The sequence below is a fragment of the Cotesia glomerata genome, linkage group LG4, assembly GCF_020080835.1.
Source record: "Cotesia glomerata isolate CgM1 linkage group LG4, MPM_Cglom_v2.3, whole genome shotgun sequence".
NCBI lineage: Eukaryota > Metazoa > Arthropoda > Insecta > Hymenoptera > Braconidae > Cotesia > Cotesia glomerata.
In genome coordinates, this window is record NC_058161.1 from 11,349,215 (window position 1) to 11,372,564 (window position 23,350).

The 23,350-nt window shown below is 32.1% G+C and overlaps 3 protein-coding genes across 4 annotated transcripts; 2 read left to right on the top strand and 1 right to left on the bottom strand.

The window, feature by feature from the left end:
• Positions 1–169: 169 nt before the first annotated feature.
• Positions 170–10,595, bottom strand: LOC123263370 (ubiquitin carboxyl-terminal hydrolase CYLD). 2 transcript variants are annotated; one of them, XM_044726074.1, is made up of 11 exons: positions 9,865–10,593; positions 9,641–9,782; positions 9,240–9,563; positions 2,235–2,413; positions 1,923–2,045; positions 1,629–1,846; positions 1,081–1,550; positions 892–1,007; positions 744–809; positions 460–610; positions 170–378 (listed from the first exon to the last, which is right to left on the bottom strand). In XM_044726074.1, exons 1-11 carry the CDS (start codon positions 10,345–10,347, stop codon positions 191–193), a joined length of 2,460 nt encoding a protein of 819 aa, XP_044582009.1. In that variant the 5' UTR covers positions 10,348–10,593; the 3' UTR covers positions 170–190. The 2 variants fall into 2 exon arrangements, 1 of the variants encoding a protein (XP_044582009.1); XR_006509154.1 differs by lacking the exons at positions 170–378; positions 460–610 and having other exon boundaries at positions 1,076–1,550; positions 9,865–10,595.
• Positions 10,596–12,004: 1,409 nt separating this feature from the next.
• LOC123263387 (protein disulfide-isomerase A6 homolog) lies at positions 12,005–14,322 on the top strand. The gene is made up of 5 exons (XM_044726118.1): positions 12,005–12,367; positions 12,513–12,706; positions 12,789–13,016; positions 13,098–13,624; positions 13,692–14,322. The coding sequence occupies exons 1-5, from the start codon at positions 12,352–12,354 to the stop codon at positions 14,008–14,010; spliced, it is 1,284 nt and encodes a 427-aa protein (XP_044582053.1). The 5' UTR covers positions 12,005–12,351; the 3' UTR covers positions 14,011–14,322.
• A 1,077-nt stretch (positions 14,323–15,399) lies between these two features.
• LOC123263087 (leucine-rich repeat and guanylate kinase domain-containing protein) lies at positions 15,400–22,903 on the top strand. Its single transcript, XM_044725623.1, has 11 exons — positions 15,400–15,604; positions 15,984–16,216; positions 16,272–16,323; positions 18,208–18,410; positions 18,479–18,640; positions 19,978–20,276; positions 20,341–20,749; positions 21,183–21,398; positions 21,587–21,743; positions 21,817–22,070; positions 22,397–22,903. Exons 2-11 carry the CDS (start codon positions 16,151–16,153, stop codon positions 22,661–22,663), a joined length of 2,085 nt encoding a protein of 694 aa, XP_044581558.1. The 5' UTR covers positions 15,400–15,604; positions 15,984–16,150; the 3' UTR covers positions 22,664–22,903.
• Positions 22,904–23,350: the final 447 nt, after the last annotated feature.

Here is a 23,350-nt window from a genome sequence, read left to right on the forward strand (position 1 = left end):
TATTAATGTTAATAATTAAAAGTATTATATGAATTATCACAACTAAAGTATAAATATAAAAATGGTATATTGTGAATGAAGTATATCCATCAATAATTTTGTTCATCATCCAAATTAATCACATTTGATATCGTTGAAAAAAATCGATCCACTCTGTAGCTTATTTATCTTATGTTAGAATATAGTTATATTACTTATACATCATCACATCCGATGATTGATACATGCACATGTAAGCATCGCAAAGAAGCCTTTTAGCATATTCCGGTAATTGTCGATCATCAGTGGATTCAGCTTTTTTTGCTCCATCTTCACTTAGCCAGTATGGAAAATCTGGACATGATACCATTTCAGGTATATTGAATCCATTTTGTTCGCCTAAAATTTAACATCAAATCAATCACATTTAGTGACAAATTGAAAAATATTTCTGGTATAGCCTGAAGAAAGTGATGTTACCTTTGCGATCAGCCATTGAATCGAAAAAGCACCATGGTGCTTCAGAGCCTGATCCACATTTTACAAATGACACATAATGAGATGTCTCAATGCAGACTACAGCTGATAATTCCAAAAAAAGGCGTGGAACTGGACAATGGTCTTGTAGAATCTAAAAAAAAAAAAAAAAAAAAAAAAAAAAGAAGTTCTAAATTCAGTGTGTTGATTCAGTAAAACAAAACTATTTATTAAGTCGGAAGATTTAAAAAAATATAAAATTTTACTTAATATTTTCCAGAACTTACTTTAAATTCAGTGGGTACGTTCAATTTTGTAGATGCATGATTTGTTCTTCTTTCATGTCGATGTACCTAAAATATTTCAGTTAATTAATTTTATTATTACTGTTGTTGATATAATTATAAAAATATACAGTTAAAAATTAATAGTTACTTGATCTAAACAAGAAGTACAAAATGCAATACTTTCTAAACCTAATCCCCGTTGACCATAGCATTCTTTGCATTCATATTCAGCTAACTTTCCACAGATTGTACATTGTCTTGGAGCTACAGAAAATAAAATAATTATCAAAAATAATTTCTTCCGTATATTATATAATAAACATTATTTATACTCTACAATCTTCGATAATATCCGTGACATCAAGTAAAAGTGTAGGCTGAATTTTTGAGTACATTTTATATGATTTTCCAAAACGCGGCATTTGTATTATTAAGCATGATGGAACCTCTTTTAGTCTAATATTACTCGTTAAAAAGCTTTGTTCGAGTAATTGTTGGACTGTAGGTAAGTTTAAGTGATCATCTTTTTCAACAAAAAGTTGATAATGATACGCATCTTGACCAGAGCTTAACTTTAAAAAAGGCTCTGCATTTAATATTTGAGCAACTAGTGAAGTGAGAAATTCTTCCGGATCTTTTTCTTCACTAGTTAAACCAGATACTGATGACAATTTTTCAAGTAATGTTCGTAGTTTCATTACACTATTCGCGTGTACAAAAACATTCTTTCGTAGAGGATTTACGATGTCTTCTCGTAATACTCGCTGTACTTGTTCATATTGTGCGCAGTCTTTCTCAGTTGGAGGTCTAATTAAAATAACAAATTATCGGATTATTAAAAAATGAAAAACGATTTTTTATGTTTTTACATTTATAATTATTCACCTGAAAAGCAAGTTATCAAAAACACTTGTGAAAGCAAACATACAGAATAATGTAGCGTCTAAATAACATGAATTATGATGGCCTTGAATGCCACGATATTTACCACATATATTTTCAAGACCATCTTCGACACATATAGGTTTTACAATACCTTTAACTATCAAATTTTCAGATTGACTTAAATTATCATCATTGATTCTTAATAATGAATCGTCTTTCTATAATTGATTAACTTATTTGTGAATTTTCATTTTTAATGTACCATACGTTTAATTTTATAATATTTATACTTACAGATGTTATATTAGGTTGTATAAAAGTTTCAGAATCTCCGTAACATGCTCTATTTAATTTAATATTAAAATGTTTTAACTCATTGTATACTTCATCTGTGTTTTGTAAGTCAGGCTCATCTTTCTGTAATCATCAAAAATAATATATGGATAAAATCAATTTTATTTTTATAATGATATTTTAATATCATTAAAATTTAATATATAATTTAATATTTTAATATCATTAAAATATCAACAAAATTTTGATTTAAAATAAAATTCATCAAATACTAGAATTTTAGAAACTGTAATGTGACATTAAATAACTTACAAACTCGATAGCTGCCATAATTTTTCCAGGATTACTTCCCGGTACATTGTCGATCCATCGAATGATTCCATGTCGTAATTCAGAACCCACAAGAACTTCAACTTTGGTTCCCAAATCAAAAGGTTTGTCATTGCCTTTTCGAATCATTTGATTGTTATCATATTTTGTTAATAAATTATCTAAATAATTAAAAATCGATAAATTAGTTGTGATACCATTGAGATGTAAACAAAAAACTAAAAAAAAAACAAAAAAAAAAGATTAAATTTTACTATCAGAAATTTAGTTTTATACAAATAAACAAATAACTTAAATTTCTGTTAAATTCAAATGAAAAAGAAATTTTTATTCGAGAAATTAAAAAAAAGAATTTCGTAAAACGGTATACCCTACAGGCCATCCCTGCAACACCTCGCTAATTTCAAATACAAAGCGCTCTAAATTTAACTTGTTACGACGTTTTTGAGCTCTTTGAGCTCAAACGTTCAGTTTGTATTTAATAACAACTTTTTTCATAATATTTAAGCTACAATATTTCGGACAAATCATCCGCTTTTAGAACACTTGGCAACATTTACCGTGGTTAAGAGAGGTTTACCAAAAAAAAAAATCTGGAAAACGGTTGACCCTGAAGGCCATCCCTGCAACTTGCCGCCAATTCTATACCTAAACGCTTGAAATTGCACTTATGACGTTTTTGAGCTCTTCTAGCTCATAAATACAATTTGTGTATTATTTTGAGCTCTGCGAGCTCAAAAAATAGCTTTTGTATGCTTTTGAGCTCGTCGAGCTCAAAAGCTTGATAGACGTTTGATAAAACACTATTTTTTGAATTTTCAAATCGCAATAACTTTTGAATGAATGAACCGATTTTCACGCGGTTGGTGGCATTCGACGCAGTTTTTTGAGCTTCATAAAGAATCTTCAAGTTTAAATTGATAGAGCAAAAAATTTCGGAGTAATTCCGAAAAAACACTTTTTTCGGTTTTCTTTCGTCAACGATAACTCACGAACGAATCAACCGATTTTGACCGGACTAACGGCGATCGACGTGGTTTTTTGATGTTAAGAGCTCATTAGTTTTTGGAATTGATCAGTAAAGCCGTTTAAAAGTTATTCCAAAAAACCACTTTTGAAAAAATTATTTTTTGTAGCTTTTTTGTGATTTCTCAAAATCTACCGGTCTGAATCGTTTCAAAGTATATTCAAAATCTAAGTTTGGCCAAGCCCTTTCGAATGACACCAACCGCGATCAAATCGGTCAAGCCGTTCAAAAGTTATAAGAGGTTTACACACACACACACACGCACACACACACGCACGCACACACACACACACACACAAAAACACACACACACACTCGGGGCAGAAGAGATACTGCTACCGGGCGCGTCTCCCCGAGCGGATGGGAGAACGCTCGCTGTCCTTGGATGACACTTAATCTCTTAGTTGATGAGGTACAGCGGGTAGGAGCCAAGCAAAATAACCAAACAAAATAAGCTCCCGTGGACAAAAATCCCCTTTAATGGGTTGGTCACGCTAACTGACCTAGCAAGACGATTGGTTCCTGCTGTAACTCATTGGGAGTGTCCGGAACCTGTATCGTAGTTTCCGACGATGCAGGCCACGGCTGATGTGAGCTTGCTCTGCCGAGGTGAATGCTGCAGCAGTGAGTGTTAGAAATCGGAATCTTCACCGCTCCGAGCGAGTCTAGTCCGTCCGTGTATTCCGGGACTGGCTAAGTGTCGGCTAGGCCTTAGGGAACTGGGGTAGGAGTACTATCTCCGAGGGTACACCCGTTCCTAGTTATGGCAACCCGTTCCACTCCGTACGATGCGCTGGTAAATCAAAAATAGTATGAGTAACTTACAGGAAACAAACAAGAATAGAAACGGGCTTCATGCTCAACAAGCAGCGATTGAAGCAAGCGCTGACATGAAGAGAACGCAAGCGTTGGAGCGCCTTGAGAAGCTGACCATTGAGCTGCAAGAGTTTGTCCAAACTAACGTCACTATCCACAAGGAGATAAAGACCAAGACAACCGGTGTAGTCAATGCTCTTGGAAGATTTAAGAAACTGGACGAGGAATGGCAGTCATCACGACGCCGCATTGAAACTGAAACTGAGACGGAAGCAATGGACACTGGAGCCGATGGTGACGGTGAATCTGCTGCTGAGGACAAGGGTGAAACTGACACAAGGTCTGGAAAGAGAAAGGACCGAGATTCGCCAGAGCCAACCGACAAAGTCACAAAGAAGAAGGACTTGAAAAAAAGCCCTCCCCAACGACTGGCAGGGCAGGGCGACGAACCCAAGAAGACGACTGACTGGGAAAAAGTACAGTCTAAGAAGGAGAAGAGAAGGCTAGCTAGAGAGCAACTCTCAAAACAGCCGCCGAAGGAGCCCAGGCCAGAGCCTAAGCGGAAAAAACCACGCAAATGGATCAGACCCGACGCACTGATCATCCGCCCGGCCGAGAAAACAAAGTATGCCGAGATTCTGCGTCGTATAAAGCAGGACGTCCCTGATGAGCAGGTTCGTTCAACTGTGGATAAGATCAACAAGACCAGAAGTGGCGACTTGTTGATTACGATTTCGAGGAAGAGCACTGACAATGGGCAAGCCCTGCAAAAGACGATCGCGAACATCCTTAAGGAGGAGGCCAAAGTGATTTGCAAAGGGCCACAGGAGACCATCGAGATCCGAGATGTCGATGACGACACGACGAAAGAGCATATTCAGACCGCTCTAAAGAGGGAAGCTGGAGAAAGTTGTGAAATCCCACTAGAGGCAATCAAGATCCGTAAAGCCTTTAGGGGTACACAGACAGCCACAGTGTCACTACCAGCAGCTGCAGCACAAAAGTTACTGGAGGGAAACTGCAAAATAAGGATAGGCTGGTCTGATTGCCGAATGAGAGCAACGAAGAGACCCATACAATGCTTCAAATGCTGGCACTTTGGGCACTTCGGATCGCAGTGCAAAAGCGAAGTCGACCGGTCTAAGCTCTGCATAAGGTGCGGAAAAGAAGGACACAAAATTGCTGATTGTAAAAATCCAGCTAAATGTGCACTGTGCTTTGAACGGGACGGCGTAGAAAAGGCGGCTCACCATGCAGGCACGAACAGATGCCCCATCTTCCAAGAAGCGCTCCAGAAGATAACGAAGCCAAGAACATGAAGATAGTGCAGCTCAACCTCAATCATTGTGAGGCTGCGCATGACCTGCTCATGCAAACTGTGCGCGAATTAGAGGCAGATGTAGCACTTATAAGTGAGCCTTATAGACATCTGAATAACCAACCCTGGGAATCCGACAGCACTAACAAAGCCGTCATCTGGTCCTGCGGTAAATGTCCTTTTCAGAGAACAGTCAACAATAAAGAAGCTGGCTTCGTAGCAGCATGGGTAGATGGCCTCCGCTTCTACAGTTGCTATGCACCACCTAGTCTCTCTAATGAGCATTTTGAAGACTTCCTTGATCGGCTAACTGAGGACGCAAGAAAACACTTTCCCGTGGCAATAGCTGGTGACTTCAATTCCTGGGCAACAGACTGGGGCAGCAAGTTCACTAATACACGTGGAAAAGCACTTCTCGAGGCAATGGCCACTCTGGACGTGATCCTTCTTAATACCGGTGACACGCCAATGTATACTAAGGGAGAGGCAAACTCAACTGTCGACCTTACATTTGTCAGCAGTTGCTTACGTCGAAGAGGTTTTTCTTGGAAAGTATTGAACATCTATACAGCCAGCGACCATAGTGCGATAGTGGGATTGGACGGAATTCCTAATATTGCCCTGAAATCAATCCTTAGGGCAGCACCGACATTATTCCTGGACGTTTACGATACATGCCTGAAGGAAGGGACTTTTTCCCAGAAGTGGAAACAGCAACGGCTAGTGTTACTTCCGAAGGGGAAAAAGCCGCCGGAATAACCGTCATCCTATCGACCACTCTGCATGTTAGACACGGCCGGCAAGATATTCGAGCGCATAATTCATCAGAGAATAGAGGCTTTAGTCGATCCACTCCTAGCAGAGAACCAGTTTGGTTTCCGAAAAGGGCGGTTAACTCTGGATGCTATCAAATTGGTTATTGATATAGCCAAGGATGCAATCGCCGGAACGAGATGGAAGGGTGGAAAGAAGAAATACTGCTTGGTGGCTGCTTTGGACATCAAGAATGCCTTCAACTCCGCTAACTGGGACTGCGTTATGCGAGCTCTAGAAGAAAAAAACATACCAGGATACCTTCGCAGAATAGTAGCGAGCTACTTCACGAACAGGCTCCTAAAATATGACACGACGAATGGTACGGAAGTGTACGAAATCTCCGGAGGAGTGCCACAGGGATCAGTCTTAGGTCCTCTGCTATGAAACATCATGTATGATGGCCTCCTGAGAATAGCATTGCCTACGGGAGTCAAACTTGTAGCATATGCGGATGACGTAGCTGTCGTGATTGTCGCAAAGCACCTCGAAGAGATAGAAATGGCATTTGATATTACATTCAGACGAGTCAATTTGTGGATGGACATGATGAACTTGCAACTAGCCAAGCATAAAACCGAGGCAGTGCTCATCACCAGCAGAAAAACGGTAGAAACCATCAAGTTGAGAGTCGGAGAACAAGAAATCACATCACAACCATTTATCCGTTATCTGAGAGTGATGCTGGATGCACGACTTAACTTCAAGCAGCAGGTGGAACATGTCAGTGCCAAAGCGTCAGTAGTGAGGGCTAGTCTCGCACGGCTGATGCCTAACATCGGAGGCCCAATGCAGAGCAGGAGGCTACTATTGTCATCAGTAGTCACATCAGTGCTCACTTACAGAATATACATTTGGGCTGATGCACTGGAAACCCAAGAATCATGGAGAAAAGCTGGACCAATACACCGACTGAGTGCCCTACGAGTAGCTAGTGCCTTCCGCACTATATCAGAAGAAGCAGTGTGCGTCATTGCTGGAACCCTACCTCTTAGAGTTCTAGCAGAGGAAAGACGGGCCCTTTACCAACGAAAAAGCTCAACTGCACTGAGCCCTGAAGAACTTAGAATTGAAGAACGGCAGAAGAGCATAGGCCGATGGCAACTACAATGGGATGCTGCAGAGAAGGGTAGGTGGACGCACTGTCTCATACCTCGGATCGACATTTGGCTTAACCGGAATCACGGTGAGGTCAATTACTATCTTACGCAGATGTTGTCGGGACATGGGTGTTTTCGAGAGTATCTACACCGCTTTAAGCACGATGACTCTTCGGAGTGCCCGTCCTGCCCAGGAGTTGCTGAAGATGCGGAGCACGTCTTCTTTGTATGTCCTCGTTTCGATCCACAGCGTGAAGAACTGGAGAGGATCCTGAACCAGAGAATGCAACCAGATTCACTAGTGGAAGCAATGTTGTCATCAGAAGCTGCCTGGAACGCTACCAACACGTTTGCAACAGAAGTCCTTAAAGACTTGCGTTCCACCGAAAGAAAAAGAGCAAATAGCAGAAGATAGAAGGAAGGTAGTTAACACCTTAGCCACCAGAAGGAAGAGCAGTAGCTAGATCCTCCCTTCACGAAGTAATGCCTGACGGCGGTTTCCATGAGGGATTAGAGGAAAGAAGGAAAAGGGGTTTAGGGTTTAGTGGGTAGGGGCGTTAGTGTCGAGTTTTAGTATGACGCTGCGTCGAGTCGCCACATATCTAGGCCAAACAACTATGCCTAGAATCCGTAAAAAGGATTCCCCCCCCTAAGGAAAAAAAAAAATAAAACACACACACACATACAGACACCATCGCGGTAATAGTCAGGGAAGCTTCCTAGGACCTCGAAACGTCGAGATTCGATGAAAACTCGATTTTCGTAAAACGGGGTGAAAACAATAACTTCCCGATTTTTGAAAATCTTCGATTTTCTTAGCGGGAAGTTAAAAATCCGTTCTGATAAATAATTGGAAAACCATATTTTGTTAGTTTTTAGAAATTATATGTCTCTTGAACAAATCAACCGATTTAGATGTGGCTTGCGGCAATCGACATAGTTTTTTGAGCTTAAGAAAAAAATTCATGACGAAAAAATTGATTTGCTATAAATTTTTCAAGTTATTTTAAAATAACACTTTTTCCAGATTCCTTTCGACAACGATATCTCTCGAATGAATCAACCGATTCTGATGCGGTTTACGGCAATCGGCGTCCTTTTTTTAGTCAAAAACTTGATTAAATCATAGGATTGATCAAAACAATAGTTTTAAAGTAATTTAAAAAAAAACATTCTGTGAAAATTACAAAAACTTGAATTCTAATTTCAGCGAGGCCCTTTTAGATGCCGCAAATCGCTTTTCGATCGGATACTCCGTTACAAAGTTATAAGATGTTTACATGTTTCCATACATACACACCTACCTACCCACACACACATACAGCCAGAATAGCTTTCTAGGACCTCGAAATATCGAGATCTTATTAAAACTCGCTTTTCGAAAATCGGGGTGAAAACAATAACTTTTCGACTTTTTAAAATCATTGGCTTTCATAGCGGGAAGTTAAAAAGTAACTTTTTAAGGTAATAAAATTTTTGTATTAGTATGAACATATGCATGTTTCTATTGAACTGTCAAAAAATAAGATTAATAGTATTGCTTTTGTAAGTGTTTAGTAAAAAGAAAATAAATAAATAAATAAAAAACGAATTTGAGCTTACGATTCAACGAGTTAAGGCAATTTGGAGGTGGAAAAAAATCATTGTGCACATTCAAATTCACATCACTGCTCCATTTATGTTGAAGAACAAATAAAGGAATATTTTGTAATGTTGTCATGTTAAAATTGAAATAACTTTATTAAAGAAAGAGCCCAGATGTCTGATATAACCGTTTAAAACACGCAAACTGCTGTTGTAGCTATTTTAAGTCTCGGATATTATTAACTCTTTCAGTTACTTGGCAAACCGGAAGCTAATCATAGTAAAAATACTATTCAATCTATATTTTAAAATTTTAATTAACAAATTACCTATTGGAATGAAATTACACTTATTTAAACTTTTCTTCAAATTGATTCCATCATCACTATGTAATATACTTGACTTTACTGATTGATGAATAATCTTCGGTAGTAATGCATCATTAAAACCAAAACTTTCTGGTTCTCTATTATTGTTGTTATTGTGATTATTATTATTTTTATCTTCAAAATTGATTAGTTGTTTTGAAGTAACAACATTTGATTCATGTCGTATGCCTTTATCATTGATTGTGTGGTTATTGGTAGTGCTATTAACAAAACCATCTAATTCTTTCGACCAGGACGATTCAATTTCATTTGATGATAGTTCAGCTGTAAACCAAAAAAAATTTAACTGTTTATTAAGAGTTTTTATTCTTAGAAAACGGAAATATTACTAATTTTTTTACCATTAGCATTGAAAGATGCATGGTTAATATCATCATGATTTATTGGTTGAATATTAAGGAGTGTAGCAAAGGTGCTATTGTTTGATGATTCTGCAAAATGTTTTTTCGCCACGAGTGATGTTCGGATACTGTCTGGTTTATCCTTAACAAAAATAAATTATATTATAGAAAATTTGTTTGGATACATTTATAGTAATGTTACTAAATACTTGATGTAAGTTTACCAATAAATCTAGTCCAAAATAAAATCCTGGACCTAGTTCTGAAACTACCCCTATGAATTTAATTACAGCTAAATGTTTATTTGCTGAATTCGATTCTGGATTGAACCAAACTTGATTGTTTATTTTTAAATTACTAACGTCCTCACAAAATTTAGTGTCCGTAGCTAATCGAACCCTTTCATTTGGAGCTTGCACAGCTGCTAAGAAATACCATACTATTTGTGGTACAGGTATTAAATCAATTCTGTGACATTTCCACTCTGTTTTATTCCAGATATCAGCATTATTCGTATCGTTAACACGAATCCTGAGCCCACCATCTGATTGGATCTCTTTAGCTTCAACAAGCATTCCAAGACGCAATGTACAGACACTTTGATCACATTCACCAGATATTCTACTCAAAATAGTGTTTCTAATTGCTACATAGTGACATGGAGAAGTTGATAAATTCATACTGTCATAGATACTCCACTTATCCATCTTTTTATTAACAACTGTTTTGCGTATTACTCAAACAACAAATAAATTGAAAAAAAATTAAATTTCTATTGGGCTAAGTAATTTAATTTCATGGCTTACATTATATTTTATAATTTGTAAATGCATTACAACTCACTAAACCACTAAAAAAATACTCTTAACATTTTGACGTCACTTACATGAGTAATTATAGTAGAATAAATAATAATATTTGAGAAATCTAATTAACAAAAAGAATTTTTTTCAATTTCATCAAAGTATATACACATATACACACATAATATGTCAAGTCTCTGTCAATAAATAATAAATGTAAAAAAATTTCTTCTTTATCGATCTTTTTAATTTTTCACAGTAATTTTGTAATTTTACTTTTTTGTTAACTTTTTAGGCTTAGGTTTTAAAAAAGTTACTTATTTTAAAAAATTTTAAATTTATAGACATAAGCAATAAACACCTTGTAAAAACTTAATCACTAATTTTAGAGAAATGTTCTGACGGTCTTTTAACGAAGTGTCTCTCCAGAAAACGATGACATTTTAAACGACATATTTGGTTGAAGCTCAAGATGGTATTAATATCATTTAAATAATAATTGATGACGGTAAAAAAATAAAATTAGAAATATAAAAAAAAAACATTAGTATCGTATCTTGTCTAGGAGGCTGGGGGGAGGGGTGCTGTGTGGTTAGGAAAAGAAGTGGAGTGGGATGGTGGAGTAATTTTACAAGTGTAAGGTAATGTCAGTTTGTCTGACAAAAATCTTAGATCTAATGAATATAATGATTGAAGTTTGAGAAGCCATTGTTACATCTTTAAAAAATAAATTATCATTAAAAAAAAAAAAAAAAATACATGTCAGAATGAAAATATTGACTAAATTATTTTTAATTTTTTTCTTAAATAAATCCAAAAAATAGCCCAAATGTTTGCTCATTTCATTGTCATAATTAATATGTTGCTCGTTTTCTTTTTTCTAAATCTATAAACTGAAGTTATAAAAATTGGTAGTATACCAGAAAACTTACAGCTGATAATTTTAAGAATTTATGTTTACAAACATATTGCTGCAAAAAAAAAATAAAAAAAAAAAAAAGGTCCATGTATAGATATTTAAGAAATCTCTGAATGTAATTTCTTGAAGTATTTTTTTTAGAAATGATTTGTTTGTTGAATAAAATAAAAAACAGTCTATTTAATTCAGTATTATTTGATAGAATATTGTGATGAGATCAATATTTGGATATAATAAATCTTAACAAAATTCGATTAAATTATTTCTGAGATGTTTTTAACTTATAGAATTCATCTGAATAATTCTTAGTGAAAACAATTTTTTTCAAACTAATAAGAAAAAAAAACGGAAACCGGTTAACATTTTAAATTAGCGCTTTATCAACAAACAGTGTCATCTGTATGCGACTAAGAACATCGAAACTTAAAAAAAATTAAAAAATATCAAAGTTTCGTGAGATCGAGACAAAAATGATTCTAATTTATTACTATTTTATATTAAGAAAGTATTATTCAAATATATCTATAAATATGAAGTTATTCATTGAATCGGAATTAATTTTGTTTTACTTGAAAACATTTTAAACAAATCACAGTCGATAAAAAAGAGTTTTCAGTAACATCAATATTGGAAAAAAAGTTTAGATAATTAGTTTCGAACCAATAAATAAAAGCCAAATAACAATGTTGTTCTTGATTGGCTTAAGATTACGGAAAATAGTTATTATTTACTATATCCGATGAAAAATGTTTGGCTTGACACCCACGCACCACGCACAAAGAATTACATTTGTCACACTCACAACGGAGTAATTGATCTGCGTGGACCAATCAAAACAATCCACGAACATTTTTAGAAGAGTTAACGCGGTGGAATATATTCACGGTCTTGTTTATAAGTTAGACATTTCGTTTTTATGAGGAAAGATATTTAGTTGAATTACTACAACTTAAAATTTTTTCTATAAGGATCTTACCGAGAAAACCATCATGCGAGCATTAATAGGTAATTATTTACAATTATTAATTAATACTTTCTTTACTTTCTATGAAGCCGGTTTTGAGAAAGGAAAACATCTTAAAATTTTTTATTCATTTTTCTACTTTTGTTGATACAATGATCATAATTTTTACACGACGAAATTTTTCAGGTCTCTTGCTGTTAATTGCGAGTGCTAATTGTATGTACTCATCCATGTCAGACGTTATTGAATTAACACCCAGTAATTTTGATAAATTAGTAACAAATAGTGATCATATATGGGTGGTTGAATTTTATGCGCCATGGTGTGGTCATTGTAAAAATTTAAAACCTGAATATGAAAAAGCAGCCACAGCACTTAAGGTATTGTATAAATTATGTGATTTTAATGAATTTATTTGAATCGTATTCATATGTTTATATTTACAAAATTTTTGTTTATTAGGGAATTATAAAAGTTGGAGCCGTAGATGTAGATGAGCATAAATCATTTGGATCTAGATTTGGAATTGAAGGTTTCCCTACAATTAAAATATTTGGTGTCAATAAAAAGAAACCTGAGAGTTATAATGGTGCGCGAACGGCTGATGGGCTTGTAACTGAAGCTTTAAGAGTTGCAAGTAAAAAAGCTAAAGAAGCATTAGGTGGAAAGTCAAGTGGTCCAGATTCGAAAGTAAATATTTAAGTAAAAAAATATATTTTTTAATTTGTAAAAAAATAATTTATTAATAAAAATTAAAAATTTTTCTATTAGTCCTCTAAAGATGTGGTTGAGCTAACGGATGATAACTTCGATAAATTAGTTATAAACTCTGAAGATATGTGGTTAGTCGAATTTTATGCACCGTGGTGTGGACATTGTAAGAATCTTGCTCCAATTTGGGCTAAAGCTGCTACTGAGTTGAAAGGAAAAGTAAAATTAGGTGCTCTGGATGCAACTGTTAACACAATAAAAGGCAGCCAATATGAAATCAGAGGATACCCAACAATTAAATTTTTTGCTCCCGGCAAAAAAGATTCAGACTCTGTTTCTGAATATGGCGGTGGTCGTACAACAAGTGACATTGTCAATTGGGCTCTTGATAAGCTGTCAGAAAATGTTCCAGCTCCAGAAATAGTTCAAGTAACTGGTGAAAAGTCAATGAAAGAAGCATGTGATGACAAACCATTGTGTGTTATATCAGTGCTGCCTCATATTCTTGATTGTCAATCTCAATGCAGAAATGAATACTTGGAAATATTAAAAGTTTTAGGTGAAAAATACAAGAAGAAGATGTGGGGGTAAGTAGAAAAATATTCAATGTTATAAGTATGTAAAGAAATTGTAACTAAATTTAATTTATTTCAGATGGGTATGGGCAGAAGCTGGAGCGCAGCCAGATCTTGAAGAAGCTCTCGAAATTGGTGGATTTGGATATCCAGCTTTAGCTGTTGTCAATACCAAAAAAATGAAGTATTCATTAATGAGAGGTAGTTTCTCAGAAGATGGTATCAACTCGTTTTTGAGAGATCTCAGCTATGGTAGAGGAGGTACTGCTCCATTGAAAGGCGCTGAACTTCCAAAAATATATGAGACTGAAGCATGGGATGGTAAAGACGGTCAGCCACCGCAAGAAGAAAAAATTGATCTAAGTGATATTGATTTAAATGATAAAGATGAACTATAAATTTTTTAATAATGCATTAAATTTTCTTGATTTAAAAATCTAACATCATCAGTAAATAATCATAAATCTTTTTCAATTCTTCCATGTCATCTATAAAGTCATTAATAATTTTTTATCTCATTGATTGTAAATAAATTTAAAGTGAGTTTTATTAAGAAAAATTTTTCTATGGATTTACATTCCGCTGAAAATTTTTATGAGAAAGTATCAGTCATTTTTTGTATTTTTTGACAATAATTTAATAAAACAAATTTTAGTGTAACATCATAACTAAGACCTAAATACATGAAAAAACTAATTTAAATAGTTTTATATAAGTGTGTCATTTTTTATATTGAAATTCAAATAGAAAAAGGATATTCAATTTCTATTTATTGTTGATAAAGGGTTTTCAACTAATAAATAGATGATTTCAGAATTTTAACTTCTAAACCCATAAACTTTGATGATTAATATAATATTTATCTACACTGTTCAGTTTGTTTGAAATATTTTCATAGCAAAAGACTTGTAAAATAATTGATTGCTTATTTTTTAAGGATTATTTGAGCAATCTAAAATTTCAAGTTTTTTAGAAATTTTCATGGCTAAAAATTTAATTTAAGATTATTATTTAAAATTTTTTTATTTAATCCTTTTTTGAAGATCGAGAAAAAATGGTGTCTGCTGGTGAATAAATCGCTAAAGAGCGACTTATTTTGAACTTTGTGACTGCTAGCGTCACATTTAATTCGATGATCTAAACACTTCAAATAATTCGAAATTACAGCGAGCTTTAAATTCTACTATTCGTTTTATCTATAATCTAAGACGAGAACATGTCACCCCTACAGACGTGAACTGAAATGGTTATCTATCACTAGTCGTAGATTATATTATTTATCTACCTATTTTTATAAATTATTGGCAGTTGGAAAACCTACTTACGAGAATTATTTATAGATACCCTGATAGCCAAGTCGGTCGCAACTTTCCGTCGATTTACTGCCGCAACTTGTCACCAACTTGGCGGCAAGTTGTGGAAATGAACTCGGTTGTTCACCAAGTTGTCGGCAAAAATTGCTTTCGAAATTCTTTCGCACCAAGTTGACGACAAGTTTCTCAAGAAATTTGGCGACATATTGCGGCAGTATATTGGTCTTGTTTTTCTCAGAAACTTGTAGCCAACTTGACACCAACAGTTACAAATTCGGAAGTTGACCGCAAGTTGTCGCTAAGTTGGTGGCAACTATCTGACACCAACTTGGTTGGTCTGAAACTGTGGCTATCAGGGATGATATTGATGCTAGACGCTCCGATCGTTTAGCCATTATGAGAAATGATGTCAATTTTAAGATACCTAACTTTACGACTTCTCTTCATGAGGGTGCGTTTGTTGTTACTGCTATTCGTTTATGGCAAAACTTACCACCTGAGATTGTAAATGCGTCTAGTCTTGATTTATTCAAGATCAAAATCTTTGACTATTTGCTAAATTTAGATACTTGAAGGTTAAGTTAACACTCTCAAATTGTTTTAAAGTGAGACTGTCAATTCCATTTTTGTTATTAGTATTAGGAAAATCTTATAAATAAGTCTTTATTCAATAATCGATGTAATTATCTTTAATCTAATTTTAAGTTATGTTAATAGTATGATTATAAAGTTATGTTAAATAGAGCTATTCGTTATTTTTTATATAATTTCAGATTGTTATATATTTAATATTAATACGGATTTTTCATTTAATATTAATTTAACAATAAACACCTTGACAGATTTTAACACTGATTAACCTAATTCACTTGAGATTTGTTTTAGTTATTGTGTTTATTTTCCTTACTATTTTCAACTGACCCAAGAAAAAATTTTTAATTTAATCTACATTCTGTGTAATATGTCACATTTTACATAAAAAACAAATTTTTTTCAAGTTTATTTAATTGTTTAAATAACTATTTGGCATCTAATACATGTAAATTTTCTTAAAAAAGCCACCGTAAGTTGTATCGTCAGGTGGCGGTGGGGTCACGCACCCAGCGAATAGCTCGAAAAGATCGGCGTCATAAAATATTTTCTACAGTGGTCGCAAGGTATGTCGGGATATACCCGTAATAAAATATTAATATCATTAGAAAATTGTAATTGATAAATCCCTAAAATGGATAAATTAGAAATACGCAAGTTGCAGCGAGAAGATTGTGTCGCTCTCAGAAATCTTGTTCAAGTATTTTTCAAAAAGAAAATAAGTTTTATAACTTTGTTAACTTATTTATTTACAGGAACTAGCGGATTTTGAGGAAATGCCCGATGGTCCAAAGCTTGATGCTGAAGGTAATGTCAAAAATCGTACCTTTTTTTTGTATTCTAACCTGCTTGTGATAAAAAAAATCATAAGCATAAATGTTTTTTTAGAATAAAATTTTTACTGTTTAGTATGAGGTAAAAACTCAGCTAAGCTCAAAAAATGGTTTTATTCTTCTTTATTTATCTGAAATTTATTTATTTATTTATTTATCTGGTAAAGAATTCTATCGAGGTGTAAAGACACCTGTTTATAGAACCAGTACAAAAATACCAATTTTACAATATATATAATTTTTACAAAATTTTTGTCGATAATACAATGCAAAGAGATAATAAGTACAAAAGTAATAAATTTATATAGAAAGAAATACAAAATTATAGATAATTATCATAAAAAGAAATATCCAATCAAATACTCGCATTTTCCATTACATTTTTCAAGCATGTTAACCATTAAGGTTTCTTATCCAGTAACTTAACTTTTTTTTTAACAATTTTTTACTACAGACTATAGTTTTCATATCAGCAGGGAGTTTGTTATAATATTTAATTGCTACATAATAAGCATTCTGAGTACTAATAGTTTTGTTTATTTTTGGTAGAACTAACAACTTAGATCTTGTATTTGTACATTTTTCATAGAATAGGCTTTTACATTCTTGATAGTAGTAAGTTAATGCATTTATTATAAATGAGTTTCTAATTGTCAAGGGGATATTGTTGTAATTATTTTTACATAGCTTTTTAATTATTTTATGTTGAAGAGATGTGACAGGTTTAATTGAATTGTTATAAGCTCCTCCCCATGCAACAATGCCATAGTTTATTATGCTTTCAAACAGTCCATGATAAATAGTTTTTAAAATAGAAGAATCAAGTACCTGGCTAAGCTTGTAAAAAAGGAAAGTGAAATAGTTAAGCTTCTTAGATAATTCATAGGCATGTTTATCCCACTTCAAGTGTTTATCAAAATATATCCCTAAATATTTACAATTATCAACTCTTGTCAAAGGCTTACCATTTATTTGTAAATCAAACTTATTTGGGATACTGTCTATGTAGCTTCCAAAGGTAACAAAAGTAGATTTTTCTACATTAAGAGATAGTTGGTTTTCCCTGAGCCATATATCTATTTTATTAAGCCACTCAGTTAATTTATATTGGACTTCATTCCAGCTATTTCCAGTACAAGAAATAGCTGTGTCGTCAGCATAGGAAACTATAGCATTGCTTGGTATCACTTTAAAAATATCATTTATGTATAATAAAAACAGCAAAGGCCCAAGAATCGTGCCTTGCGGAACCCCAACTTTAATAGTTTTAGTTTCACTAGTATAGTTATTTAATTTAACACATTGTGTTCTATTGCTAAATATTTTAATGCTTTAATATTTTAATATTTTTAACAGCATTACTTGTAAACATAATACACACGTACACATCACAAACACGAATAGAGCAGTCAACCCATGCGCAACCACGATAAAATTTATTGCGTTGCCAAACTTTTTAAAAAATATTTAAAATTAAAAAACTTATTATTTTATTCAAATTTAAAATAAATCATCAATTATTTGATAATAATATAGTTATTTAATGCATAAAAGATTATTTCGGTAAGCTAAATGTCATTAAATCACTAGTAAAAACTTGTTAAGTTTTCTGAAAGTACAGTCTCGAACAAAATGAATCCTTCTCAAGTCACGTACTATAGTATAGCTATATATATGCATTGTGAAATGAAACTCAGTGAACGGAATGTATGTCCTATACTTCCTTAAGATGAGATAATGATAGAATTGATAGTACTATATTACAACATAGCTAATTAGATAAATAATCGTGTGTAATTAACAAAAATAAGCTTTACCTAAGAAATACTAAAAAAAAAAAAAATTAATTTTTTAACAGATTTAGAAAAAAACGGTTTTGGAGAACAACCATTATTTCATTCTTTTGTTGCTGAGGTTGAAAATCAAATCGTTGGATATGCAATTTATTATTACACTTTTTCTACTTGGCGTGGTAAATCAATGTTTTTAGATGAACTTTATGTTAAGCCATCTCATCGAAAAATGCATATTGGCAGTTTATTATTTGATGCAGTAGCAAAGGTAATTGTCATATTTTAATCATGATTTCTTTTTAATAAAAAAATTTATAAATATTAATCAACTTATAGGAAGCTTCCAAAAATAGCTGCTGTCGACTCGATTTTATAGTTTTGGATTGGAACCCTGCTGCTGAATTTTATAAGCGTAGAGGTGTGATTGACATTACAGAAAAAGAGAAGTGGCATTATTATCGAATAGAAGCAGATGGCTTACAGAAACTTATAGAAAAATGAGTTAAAATGAATCAAATGTTAATTGACTGCTTCTTGATTCTTAAAATATTATGTCGTTTAGAATTGATATTTTGTATTTAACTAATCGTTATTTTATCGATTACTTTTTGTTGAAAAGAAATAACAAGTTTACTAATCCCATGATAAATATTCTTTAAGGGCCAGTTTTTCAATCCGGGATAAAATTTTATTCGAGATAAAAGTACTGCCATTATGATAAAAAAATAAATAATTCAGCACAGTGATATTGCCTACGAGTAATTCTCCTTGAATTCAGTCACTTATTTTGAATTAAAATAAATAAGCATTAGCCACATGTCACAGAAATATTCACCTCCAACTGTGACAACTTCCTGATTGTAAATAAATAAAATAAAAATTAGGAAAACGGATGACCCGGAAGGAGATCCCTGTAACTTCCCGCTAATTCCATCCTTAAGCGCTTGAAATTGCATTTATAATGTTGTTGAGCTCTTTAAGCTCCAAATTACAATTTATGTATTATTTTGAGCTTTATGAGCTCAAAGAGGTAGCTGTTCTATGCTTTTGAGCCCTTCGAGTTCATATCTTGCGTTTGACATATATATTATTAATTTATAATTGTGTTAATTAATTTAAAATAATTTAAATGACACAATAAGAGGTTATTATTATTTTTATGATGAATTTATTTATTTTTATTTAAATAAATGACCAAATTCATGGAGAACTAATTGAGAGCAATATCACGTCGCTGAATTATTTATTTTTTTTTTTTATTTTATTGGCGGTACTTTTATCTCGTATAAAATTTTATCCCGGATTGAAAAACTGGCCCTAAATGATTATGCTAATTTCTTCTTTACCTTAATATAAGTATGTACATGTAATATATAATTTGACGTATTAATTTTCATTTGTTTTTATTATTACAACAAAAACAAAAAAAAAACAATTTTCATAAATTTTATCTATAAAAAGTGATTCCTGATGCCTCATTAAATCCTAAATAAGTATAAGAATGATAAAAAAAGACCAAGTGAAGCTTTCAAAACAAAATAAATGGTTCCCTTACGCACTTAATAAAAATATATGGGATAAGTACAATACAACAATAATTTCAGTGTCAAGCTTTTCATCAGTAAACTTAAATAAAATAAAAACTAAAGAGACTATGACTGATCGAGTAATCGAAATCTATTCAAGTATATTAATAGTACCAGAGGTTCACTTTTATGTTATAACTAAAAGTGATTTAATAAGTTTGGTAAAATCAGATCAATTTTTTATTATGATTTTGTTTATCAATACCATCAACTTCAGAATGCTTGTATAAAACTTGAACAATTTTATAGAATTTGACAGATATTCACCTTCTTCAAAAGTATCATTATCTTCAATACATAGATTTATCTCACAATAATTTATCAGATTTATCGTCTTTAAGTAGACTTCCTTACCTCTTATACTTAAATGTATCACACAATAAGCTCAAAGATATTTCGAACTTTGCACCACCAAGGTATTTAACTTATTTAAATTTATCACATAACATCATAACATCGATGAAAAGTTTAGAAAATTTTTGGAGTATCGTCAATTTAGATCTTTCTTATAATTTTATAAAGAAAATTCCCCGATTACACAATTTCAGGTACTTCTCTATTGTATTTTCGTTCATAATCTAAGAGAATAGTTTTTTATTTCTAATTTTTTAGGTACTTGAAATATCTAAATCTTTCGCATAACTTTATCGAGTATGTACAACATTTGGAACATTTAAATATTCAAGAATTAAATTTAAACTTTAACTGTGTAAAAAAATTTATATTCATCAACTTAAATAAAAAAAATAGTGTGTTTGTTAATTTGAGAACTTTATTAATGTGTCACAATAATATATCATCATTGAAATTTCTTCGGGATGTACATTGCCTACGTCTTATAGACTTAAAAGATAATGCAATTGAAGATTTAATGGAAGTATTTCATTTGGATAGTTTAATATATGAAATTGATTTAAGAAACAATCCTTGTACCAAATGGCCAAATTATAAAGAAATTGTTTTATTTTCAATTCCAAGTGCAGTTTTCGTTGATGGGAGTGAAGTTACAGAATCTGAAATGGTATGATAATAATTAACAATTTAATTATTATATTTTTTATTTTTTCATTAACGAAGTTGAAAATTTATTAATATTGGGGTATGTGTAGCATTTAAAAAAGTTTTACTCATTTTGGATTTTTTGAAAATTTACATTTAATCGATCAATTAAGTTTTGAACAATCTTAAAGATAATACTTAAAAAAAAAAAAAAATATACATTTATGTATATAACATTATCGTTCAAATTATTTTAGCCCTGAACTTTAAAATTAGAATTTCTATAACGATCAATTTTTCAATTTCAAATCACAAAACTTCGATAAATGTTACAAATCTCGCTTAAATCAATTAATTCCTTCACAAATATTGATGTCAAAATTTAATGAGTTTCTCAAAAACGTGCTGGGCTATCCGTATTGAAATTTTTTTTTTATGGATCATGTTAAACATAGGTTTCAGCGACTATTACATTCAATCCACCGATCAATTTATTAGCATCCCGTGGAGCTACTCAACTTACTTTACTAGAACAGTTGAATGTACCCAAAATTGATGATAGTATGACTTCGTATGATGAAAATAGCCCACCTTTAATAATACTTAGTGGCCCATTGGCTGTAAAAAAATTAGCTTTAGGTCGACATTTATTTTTAAAAAACTCTGATAAAGTAAGATTATTTTTTTACTTCATAAATTAAATTTTATTTAACCTTTAGTTTTTTGATCATTTGTAATTATTTTTATTAGAAACATAAATATTAAACTTATACTCAAAGTTATTGAATAAACAGTTTATATTATATGACACCGATTTAAAAAAAAGTATTTTGTTTATATTTAATGCCTTTTACATTAGATAAAATATTGTCGCAGCCATACAACAAGAAAAAATTTTACAAATAATATAGAAAATGATGGTTTTTATTTTGTGAATCACGAAGAATTCCATGAAATGGCTCGAAATGGAGAATTTTTAACTATAGAAGAGATTTTAGGAGATAGCTATGGACTTCGTAAATAATAATTAATCATTTTAACGATTATATATTTAAAAAAAAATAAATTTATATTTTTTTTTTTTTTCAGATGTTAGTGAACTAGTTAAACTAAAAAAAGAAAAAAAAATTGGTATAACACAACTAGATTTGTTAGCCACAATACAAATAAAAATAAGATATCCACAAGTAAAATTGATACTTGTTTTCACTAAAAACGAAGAAATGCATCGACAATGGATCGAAGATAAACTTCGAATTTTTAGATGGATTAAAAATAGCTCTAAAAATTTATGGGCGTTATCGATTCATAGAGAGTATAATATAAATAATGTAGATTCAATGGTTAATAAAATGAACATTGTATCTACTATTTCCAATAGAGTCGACGTATCTTCTTCTTATTCTAGTGAGATACAATATTCAAATTCGAAAAGTATGTCAAAAAAATTATTGAAAAATGAATCTATATTACCAAAAGTGACAATACTATACAAATTATCAAAAAATAAGAAACATGTTAAAATCAAGAATTCAAAATCCTTCATAAAAAATTTATGTCAGGATTCGTTCACAGATAGCGAAGATAATGAATCAAAATTAAATGTAATTTTTAGATTTAATATGCTTGAATTTTCGATGGTCTATTAAACGATTTATTAAATTAATAGATTGACTCAGAAGAAATGATAAATAATATGAATAGCCATGAAAATGCGCAAAAAAAAGTAAGTCAAGAGATAATTTCGGAAAAATTTGAAGCCGATAATATTTTGTTCGATACATCATTTCAGAAATATGAAAATATCAACAAACTTAAGAATGAATACATTGAAAGTATTTTAAAGTCACGGCAAGTTTATCTTAATCAACATCTGAATAATCCTGGATTTTATTCTTTGGTGGTAGTATATCAAAATAAATTTGAAAACGATTAACCTTGTAGGTTTCCCCTGGAACTTCCCGCTAATTTTAAGCTCAAAACGCTGAAAAAAATATTCTATAACAAACTTTTTAGCTCGTCGAGTTCGCAAATACAACTTTTATATATTTCAAGCTCTTCGAGCGTAAAAATCTAGAGAATGTATTGGTGAAGCCCTTTTATGATCGTCTTAAATTGCGATATTTCCTTAACAGATTGACCGACTACGATGAGGTTTGCGGCATTTAAGGTAGTTGTAGCGTGATAGGCATTTCAACAGAAAATTATGAAATTTTTTTTATTGAAAGATAAATATATTAATAATTCACTACCAAAATTTCAGATCAATTGACCGCACCGTTTTTGAGTAATTAATTTTTGAAATTGCATCTTTTACACGTAGCGGTATAGAGAGATGATAAAGTTAGTATGAAATCTTTGGCCCACTCGAGTGGTATGGAAGATTTCATACTAACTTTACCATCTCTCTATACCTCTACGTGTAAAAGATACAATTTCGAAAATTAATTACTCAAAAACGGTGCGGTCAATTGATCTGAAATTTTGGTAGTGAATTATTAATATATTTATCTTTCAATAAAAAAAATTTCATAATTTTCTATTGAAATGCCTATCACGCTACAACTACCTTAACGCAGTTTTTGAACACAAACAGATTTTCGAATTCTTCCGGCAACCGACA